We start from the raw sequence: 10,054 nt of genomic DNA, 5'->3' as shown, positions 1-10,054 counted from the left end.
AAATCCAATTAAAACCTAATAATAAATTTTGTTTATCTTGGTGGAAATTGGTGAATCGTCATTCACCTACCTTCAAATATTTTATAGCTTGGATTACGACATCCCTCTTCTAAGTTATAAAATAGTTTGTTGGGTCCTATCCTTAATATTTCATATTCGGTGTCATATTAAGGACTTTAGATCAACTATCTTGAATATCTCCCAAAAGATGTCTGGTCTAGACATTTATGATCTTCCCAAATGTGACACCCAAATTTTTTTTTCAAAAATTTTAAACTTTTAAAACGTATCTTAAATTACATTAAAACAACTGAAATAGTCATAACATAATGCATCAACTTAATAATCATATAAAATAAAGTGCGGAAGTAATAATAATAATAAGGTCCCAACAAAATAACTAGTAGCGATGTCCCGATGCTCCATGTCAAGCCTTAGCCTCTTTAATCTTAACACCTGAAAAGTTATAAGGGAAAAACGTAAGCACGAAGCTTAGTGAATTCAAACACAGACATTGTATTAACATTCATATTTACTAGCCCTAATCCATTTTCCAATTATAATGATAAAGGCAAAGAACGAATCAATGTCTATATTACGAGAAGGACTTGTAGGTTTGAACCGCACCGGGAAGATCCCGTATATTTGGCCCTAATCACCGCACCTCACGAAGAGTATTACGTTGGTGATCTTACCTACCCACCGCACCGGTAAATCCGTATCCTTTGGTGGTGTCCCCATATCCATAATTAGTTACATACAGTGCACATGTACGAATTAAAACAATACTTATATAGCATGCTTTTATAATAAATTCAAATAATCACACACGAGCTAACTAGCAAACACAATCATCAATACAACGGTGTGAGAGAACTCACCTTGAGTGAGTATTAAGGATGGCTAACAATCAAATAATGCTACCAATCTTGAGCAAACTTCAAAACCTCACCTAAGAAGGACTAAAGGTTAGAATGGAGAAGTAACGAAGCTATGAGTTGAGAAAAGAGTGATCACAGCAAGGTCTCTAAAACAGACCTGCTGTTTAAAACGGATTTACTCCAAAATATAAAACAGAAACATAGCTTTAACTAAATTTTATAGGAAGCTATGATTTCTTAGGATTCCACAAATATAAAGAACTCATTCTAACTCCAAAAGATGAATTAAATATGAATTTTACAAAATGGTGTATCACTTCTGTCTCCAACAATACAGTCAAGTGATGTTGGCCAATTCTACCCAACTTGTGAGTAGAATTCGTCCAAAAAAAAAATAAGAGAATTAAAGGACATACAAGTGAAAGTCTCAGAGTTGGAATTGAATGAAAATCATCTCTCAAACTCCAGATATAAAATTCACATTGTGGACAATCACAGCACTAGCAAAAGCTGGTGACTGCCCACTGACCTGGAGTGTGGATCCATTCTAAACAATTTATAATTGGAAATAACACCCCATATTCTCCAGATCTTAAACTCATAGTATAAGTAACATATAGAAACTTGGAATCACTCTGGATCCTTTTCCAAGACTTAGAAATGATGAAAACAAAATGACATATCAGAACAGACCCGGATCAGACCTAACAGCAAAGATGCCATTATTTCACATAGATAAAGCCCTTATCAGTGAGGTTGGCCTCATTAAGAAAGTTAGCCAACTCAATTTGTGAACTTTTGGATCTGGTTTGGGGTCCGTTTGAGTTCTAGAGATCCAGATATGATTTTTACAAAATGACTACAGATCTGATGGAAAACAGAATCGTAGCCACCCGTGATTCCTTTTTGGCTTATCCATCCTTCTCCTTTTGAAACACATTTTAAGATGTGTTCATCATCCCAATTCAGTCCCCATGCTAATGGTGATACTAAAAAGGGTTAGGGATCATTAGGATTATATTTAGCCACAAGGATGTAATAATAATCAACATGAAAATAAACATAAGCACATAAAATCATCATTCTCCCTTTTAGGGTTTCCATGATCTTTTGCCACATGTAATCCCCTAGATTCATCATCCACCATATATGGGGTGAAGATAGGATCTTGAGATGATGTATAACATACAATTACAAATAAAATAAGAAGGAGAAGAAGTGAAGATGAAATCATAAAACTAGAACAAGGTTATGAATCAAGTTGTAAGAAAGGATAAGGAGGTTCATACCAATACGAATCAAGGCTGGAAATGAACAAGAATTAAGCTCCAAACAGCCCCTTGGCTGCTCTTGATCCCAAAGAGAGAGAGATGGACGATTTTTGAGAGAGAGGGAGGGTTTAGAGTGTTTTCCTTGTGTGTGTTCCAAATGATTCAACTTACACATTAAGTACTATTAACTAGATGGACTTTGCAAATAGGGCCATAGCCCATGAACTTCAATAAAAGGAGTTTACAAGATGATCAAAAGAGTCCAATAACATAAGAAATCAGACATTGGTTAAATAAATTAACCCAAGGTTACAAGGATAATTAAATTAAAATAAACAAACATACCGAGAAAACCCGAGGCGTTACAACTCTCCCCCACTAAGAACGGACTTCGTCCTCGAAGTCAACACCTAGAAACAGATCCGGATAATGAGCCCGCATCTCGCATTCCGGTTCCCAAGTCCATTCCGAACCCTTCCTATGTTGCCACTGCACCTTAACCAGGTTTATAGTCTTGTTGCGGAGAGCTTTTGTCTTTCGTTCTAAAATTGCGATTGGTTTCTCAACATAATTGAGACGCTCGTCAATTTGTATGTCCTCCAGTGGTATCACAGCGGTCTCATCAACAACGCATTTTCGTAACTGAGACACGTGGAACGTATTATGAATTAGACTAAACTCGTCAGGAAGCTCTAAACGGTAAGCCACCTTCCCCACACGAGCTATGACCTTGTAGGGTCCAATGAATCGGGGTCCGAGCTTTCCCCGCTTCCGAAATCGAATCACACCTTTCCAGGGGGAGACTTTAAGCAGCACATAATCTCCCACCTTGAACTCAAGATTGGAGCGTCTTTTGTCGGCATAACTTTTCTGACGACTACTCGCTGTGACCAAATGATCCCGAATCATTTGGATTTTCTCCGTAGTCTGTAGCACGATATCGGTACTCCCAAGTACCCTCTGCCCAACCTCGCCCCAACAAACGGGCGTCCTGCACTTCCTCCCGTACAAGGCTTCATACGGAGGCATTTTAATGCTTGAGTGATAGCTGTTGTTATAAGAAAACTCAGCTAGATGTAGATGGTCATCCCAACTACCCCCAAAATCAATCGCACACGCCCTAAGCATGTCCTCCAAGGTCTGAATCGTCCGCTCACTCTGCCCGTCTGTCTGCGGATGGAAGGCGGTACTAAAATGTAATCGTGTGCCCAATTCCTCTTGAAACTTCCTCCAGAACCGAGAGGTAAATCGGGTGTCTCGATCGGAGACGATAGAAACGGGCACCCCATGTAATGAGACAATCTCCCGAACAAAGATCTCGGCTAATTTCTCCGCCGATGAGCTCTCCTTTATAGCCAGAAAGTGAGCACTCTTAGTCAAACGATCAACAATCACCCATATCGTATCTGATCCTTGGGCAGTTCTAGGAAGTTTTGTAATGAAGTCCATGGTTAGATGCTCCCATTTCCATTCAGGAATCTCCAATGGTTGCAACTTCCCATGTGGTTTCTGGTGTTCCGCCTTGACCTTCCGACAGGTCATACATTCTTCCACAAATTGAGCCACATCATTCTTCATTCCATGCCACCAGTAAGCCTCATGAAGGTCCCGATACATTTTAGTAGCACCAGGATGGATAGAAAATTTTGACTTATGAGACTCATCCATTAGGGTTTTCCGATTTCCCCCGGTATATGGAACCCAAACCCTACCGTAGCGAGTTAGCAAACCCCGCCCGTCTCGTTCCATCTTAGGCAACTCTTTTCCAATCTTCTCACGCCTGATGTTTTCCTCCAGTATTTCCGTCTTTTGGGCGTCCCGGATTAGATCTAACAAAGACGACACCATCGTGATCCGGAGACACTTAGCTCTAATCGGTTCGGCAGATTGTTTACGACTGAGAGCATCAGCTACCACATTAGCTTTACCGGGGTGGTAGTGAATTTCACAATCATAATCTTTTACCACATCCAACCATCGGATTTGCCTCATATTCAAATCCCGCTGCTCGAACAAATATTTTAGACTCTTATGGTCAGTGTATATGATAAACTTCACTCCATAGAGATAGTGTCTCCAAATCTTAAGAGCGAAAACAACAGCCCCGAGCTTTCCCTGCTTCCGAAATCGAATCACACCTTTCCAGGGGGAGACTTTAAGCAGCACATAATCTCCCACCTGGAACTCAAGATTGGAGCGTCTTTTGTCGGCATAACTTTTCTGACGACTACTCGCTGTGACCAAATGATCCCGAATCATTTGGATTTTCTCCGTAGTCTGTAGCACGATATCGGTACTCCCAAGTACCCTCTGCCCAACCTCGCCCCAACAAACGGGCGTCCTGCACTTCCTCCCGTACAAGGCTTCATACGGAGGCATTTTAATGCTTGAGTGATAGCTGTTGTTATAAGAAAACTCAGCTAGATGTAGATGGTCATCCCAACTACCCCCAAAATCAATCGCACACGCCCTAAGCATGTCCTCCAAGGTCTAAATCGTCCGCTCACTCTGCCCGTCTGTCTGCGGATGGAAGGCGGTACTAAAATGTAATCGTGTGCCCAATTCCTCTTGAAACTTCCTCCAGAACCGAGAGGTAAATCGGGTGTCTCGAACGGAGACGATAGAAACGGGCACCCCATGTAATGAGACAATCTCCCGAACAAAGATCTCGGCTAATTTCTCCGCCGATGAGCTCTCCTTTATAGCCAGAAAGTGAGCACTCTTAGTCAAACGATCAACAATCACCCATATCGTATCTGATCCTTGGGCAGTTCTAGGAAGTTTTGTAATGAAGTCCATGGTTAGATGCTCCCATTTCCATTCAGGAATCTCCAATGGTTGCAACCTCCCATGTGGTTTCTGGTGTTCCGCCTTGACCTTCCGACAGGTCATACATTCTTCCACAAATTGAGCCACATCATTCTTCATTCCATGCCACCAGTAAGCCTCATGAAGGTCCCGATACATTTTAGTAGCACCAGGATGGATAGAAAATTTTGACTTATGAGACTCATCCATTAGGGTTTTCCGATTTCCCCCGGTATATGGAACCCAAACCCTACCGTAGCGAGTCAGCAAACCCCGCCCGTCTCGTTCCATCTTAGGCAACTCTTTTCCAATCTTCTCACGCCTGATGTTTTCCTCCAGTATTGCCGTCTTTTGGGCGTCCCGGATTAGATCTAACAAAGACGACACCATCGTGATCCGGAGACACTTAGCTCTAATCGGTTCGGCAGATTGTTTACGACTGAGAGCATCAGCTACCACATTAGCTTTACCGGGGTGGTAGTGAATTTCACAATCATAATCTTTTACCACATCCAACCATCGGATTTGCCTCATATTCAAATCCCGCTGCTCGAACAAATATTTTAGACTCTTATGGTCAGTGTATATGATAAACTTCACTCCATAGAGATAGTGTCTCCAAATCTTAAGAGCGAAAACAACAGCCCCGAGCTTTCCCCGCTTCCGAAATCGAATCACACCTTTCCAGGGGGAGACTTTAAGCAGCACATAATCTCCCACCTGGAACTCAAGATTGGAGCGTCTTTTGTCGGCATAACTTTTCTGACGACTACTCGCTGTGACCAAATGATCCCGAATCATTTGGATTTTCTCCGTAGTCTGTAGCACGATATCGGTACTCCCAAGTACCCTCTGCCCAACCTCGCCCCAACAAACGGGCGTCCTGCACTTCCTCCCGTACAAGGCTTCATACGGAGGCATTTTAATGCTTGAGTGATAGCTGTTGTTATAAGAAAACTCAGCTAGATGTAGATGGTCATCCCAACTACCCCCAAAATCAATCGCACACGCCCTAAGCATGTCCTCCAAGGTCTGAATCGTCCGCTCACTCTGCCCGTCTGTCTGCGGATGGAAGGCGGTACTAAAATGTAATCGTGTGCCCAATTCCTCTTGAAACTTCCTCCAGAACCGAGAGGTAAATCGGGTGTCTCGATCGGAGACGATAGAAACGGGCACCCCATGTAATGAGACAATCTCCCGAACAAAGATCTCGGCTAATTTCTCCGCCGATGAGCTCTCCTTTATAGCCAGAAAGTGAGCACTCTTAGTCAAACGATCAACAATCACCCATATCGTATCTGATCCTTGGGCAGTTCTAGGAAGTTTTGTAATGAAGTCCATGGTTAGATGCTCCCATTTCCATTCAGGAATCTCCAATGGTTGCAACTTCCCATGTGGTTTCTGGTGTTCCGCCTTGACCTTCCGACAGGTCATACATTCTTCCACAAATTGAGCCACATCATTCTTCATTCCATGCCACCAGTAAGCCTCATGAAGGTCCCGATACATTTTAGTAGCACCAGGATGGATAGAAAATTTTGACTTATGAGACTCATCCATTAGGGTTTTCCGATTTCCCCCGGTATATGGAACCCAAACCCTACCGTAGCGAGTCAGCAAACCCCGCCCGTCTCGTTCCATCTTAGGCAACTCTTTTCCAATCTTCTCACGCCTGATGTTTTCCTCCAGTATTGCCGTCTTTTGGGCGTCCCGGATTAGATCTAACAAAGACGACACCATCGTGATCCGGAGACACTTAGCTGTAATCGGTTCGGCAGATTGTTTACGACTGAGAGCATCAGCTACCACATTAGCTTTACCGGGGTGGTAGTGAATTTCACAATCATAATCTTTTACCACATCCAACCATCGGATTTGCCTCATATTCAAATCCCGCTGCTCGAACAAATATTTTAGACTCTTATGGTCAGTGTATATGATAAACTTCACTCCATAGAGATAGTGTCTCCAAATCTTAAGAGCGAAAACAACAGCCCCAAGCTCCAAATCATGAGTGGGGTAGTTTCATTCGTGGGGTTTCAGCTGTCGGGAGGCATAGGCTATCACCCTATCTCGTTGCATTAACATGGCACCAAGACCTTGAAGCGATGCATCACAATAAACCACCATATCCTCAACCCCGTCAGGTAAGGCCAAAATCGGAGCTTCACACAATCGCTTCCTTAACTCATCAAACGCCAGTTGCTGCTCCGGGCCCCAAACGAAATTCATTGATTTCTTGGTCAATTGGGTGAGTGGTAAGGCGATTTTAGAGAAATTTTCAATGAACCTCCGGTAATAACCGGCTAAACCCAAGAAACTGCGAATTTCAGAAGGTGTTTTCGGAATCTTCCATTGTTTAACCGCATCAGCCTTGGCTTGATCGACCTTGATACCGTGTTTGTTTACCACATGCCCCAAGAACTGAACTTCTTCCAACCAAAATTCACATTTTGAGAATTTAGCATAAAGCCTTTCTCTTGCCAGAGTTTCCAGAATCTCCCGAAGGTGTTGCTGATGCTCCTCTTTGCTCTTAGAATAGACTAAGATATCATCTATGAACACTATGACCGAACGGTCAAGCATCAGGCTACACACCCGGTTCATGAGATCCATGAACGATGCGGGTGCATTGGTGAGCCCAAAAGGCATCACCACAAATTCAAAGTGCCCATATCGAGTACGGAATGCTGTTTTCTCAATGTCTTCTTCACGAACACGCATCTGATGGTAACCAGAACGTAAATCAATCTTGGAAAACCAAGATGCTCCCTAAAGCTGATCGAAAAGATCGTCAATACGTGGCAACGGGTACCTATTCTTTATCGTGCGCTTGTTTAGCTCCCTATAATCAATACACATTCGCTGGGATCCATCTTTCTTCTTCACAAAGAGAATAGGAGCACCCCAAGGCGAGCAGCTTGGCCGTATAAACCCTTTATCACTTAGTTTTTGCAGTTGCTCTTGGAGCTCTTTCATTTCAGGTGGTGCCAAGCGGTAAGGAGATTTCGCTACCGGAGTCGCACCTGGCACCAAATCAATGCGAAACTCCACTTGCCGAACGGGTGGCAAGCCAGGGAGTTCCTCCGGAAAGACATCGCTGAAGTCGGAAACGATAGGAACGTCGTCTAGTGCTATAGCAGAAGAGCAAGAAGCCATAGCCAGGCGGGGAATGTCCCCCTGAATAATAAGTTCTCCACCTCTAGGGTTTCGAACACGAACTTGCTTCTTACGACAGTGGATTTCCGCATCAAACGCATTAAGCCAATCCATGCCTACGATAACACAGAGCTCTCGCATCGCAATAGGGATAAGATCAATAGGGAATTCAACTCCAGAAAACTCGAGAGTGCAACCCCGATAGACATCGGTGACATAAATAGTGCGGTTGTCGGCAACTTCGACAACCATTGGGCGAGCCAATTTTCCGATACTACACCCCAGACGATTAATCAACGTGCGAGATACAAAAGAATGGGTAGCACCGCTATCAAACATAACAACAGCAGGCTTGGAATCTAGCAAATAAGTGCCTGTTTTACCACATACGATCATGTAAACAATTCTAACTACCATTTATTAAATAATGGCAGGAGAGAAAAGAAAAAAAAAAGAAATTTACCTGCCACTGTCGCGGTAGTCACCGGCTCATCCGCAGTCATCTGGTGAGCACGACCTCGTGTCACCATAGTGGGTCCCTTAGAAGATGATGCAATTGCAGGATTTGTACCCCCGCTTCCTTTACCAGCCTTCAACTTCGGGCATTCGGGCTTCTTGTGTCCCGTCTCGTTGCAGTGATAGCAGATGGGAGCAGCAGAAGTAATCTGAGGAACTGCACTCGCATGGGGAGCCCTACAATTCTTCCAATGATGCCCTGGCTTTTTACAGTTGTAGCATATCAACGGATTTTTCTCTCCCTGACCTGAAGACGGCCTGTACTCATACCTTGACTTACCACCCTGCTTTTGCTTTTTCTGGGCATCTCTGGATGTCTTGGAGGAGGTGTCATTGGCCTTCCTCTTGGTCTGGGTCTGCAACTCGATTTCCCTCCTCCTTGCTGCATCCATGATCGCGGATAAAGTCGGGAACTCCTGCATGCTAACGAATTCCCGAATCTCGGTACGTAGAATGGTAGTGTATTGGCTCACCAACCAGGCCTCGTTCCCAGCAAATGAGGGACAAAAAGATAGCATCTCCAAGAACTTGGCGTTCAGGTCGCTAACAGACTCGGTAGTTTGCTGTAAGGCCATGAACTCTTGCTGCATCCGCTGCTGCTCCACCTTGGGCACATATTGTGCCTCGAACCTCTCCACAAATTGGGCCCAAGACATGGCCCTCACTTCCTCCTCGTTTAATAGAGCGGTGATGGTGTTCCACCATGTCTTTCCCCTTTTTCGCAGCTGATTCATGGCGATCACAACTTTGTACTGGTCCGGACACCCAACAGTCATGAAGGCGCCCTCAACATCTGACACCCAATGCTTAGCAGCAACTGGGTCGGATTCACCGTTCCAAAGAGGAGGGCTACACTTGCTGAACTTCTCGAAGTAGTATGCCGAATCCCGAACGGGCGGAGCCGGTAACGCTCCCCCGGGAATAGCTGCGAGGCGCTCATCCAGAAGAGCTTTGACCTGGTTGATTATGTCATTGGTCACGCCCGGGATTAGTTCATTGAAAGCGTTATTGAATTCCTCAGCGACAATATTCGTAACTTGCTCCATTTGGAGCTGATTAAGGCGAGCAGGCGGAGCCATCTGTATCCGTAGAAGGAGGAAAATATTTAGAAATAATTCAGCCTAGATATTTCTAGGAAGACGAAACACTCAGCTTGCCAAAAATTTCTCAACCTTGCCCCGACCCGAAACCGGCACCGATGTTTCAAATAGTAGGGGCCCTTCTACTATCTTCCACACAAGTTCCAATTTCGCAATCGCGTCTAGTTTCAAAATTTCCAGCTCGCTCTAGCCGTTAATTTTACATCTCTCTCACATGTTAACATTAAATAAGTGTGTAATCTAACATTTTAAGACTAGTAGAATCCAATTCATAGTCAACAATTTAACATAAACATTTAACATAAGAAATAAGGCTTAC

At 43.8% G+C, this 10,054-nt stretch overlaps 1 protein-coding gene across 1 annotated transcript; it reads right to left on the bottom strand.

Moving 5' to 3' along the window:
* Positions 1-7,732: 7,732 nt before the first annotated feature.
* LOC145040009 (uncharacterized) lies at positions 7,733-9,714 on the bottom strand. The gene is made up of 3 exons (XM_078988004.1): positions 8,583-9,714; positions 7,896-8,493; positions 7,733-7,805 (listed from the first exon to the last, which is right to left on the bottom strand). Exons 1-3 carry the CDS (start codon positions 9,712-9,714, stop codon positions 7,733-7,735), a joined length of 1,803 nt encoding a protein of 600 aa, XP_078844130.1.
* Between the last annotated feature and the right edge of the window lie 340 nt (positions 9,715-10,054).

This window comes from Lactuca saligna, chromosome 4 (genome assembly GCF_052625555.1).
Source record: "Lactuca saligna cultivar CGN05327 chromosome 4, ASM5262555v1, whole genome shotgun sequence".
Taxonomy (NCBI): Eukaryota; Viridiplantae; Streptophyta; class Magnoliopsida; order Asterales; family Asteraceae; genus Lactuca; species Lactuca saligna.
This window is presented reverse-complemented; position numbering and strand designations above follow the sequence as displayed.

Bases quoted from the DNA above. Each gene is read 5' to 3' on its own strand.
- LOC145040009 (XM_078988004.1), bottom strand. From the start codon at position 9,714: ATGGCTCCGCCTGCTCGCCTTAATCAGCTCCAAATGGAGCAAGTTACG. The intron at 8,494-8,582 runs GTAAATTTCTTT...GTGGTAAAACAG, and splicing joins GACTACCGCGACAGTGGCAG to GCACTTATTTGCTAGATTCC. The intron at 7,806-7,895 runs GTTTATACGGCC...TATTGATTATAG, and splicing joins CAAAAACTAAGTGATAAAGG to GGAGCTAAACAAGCGCACGA.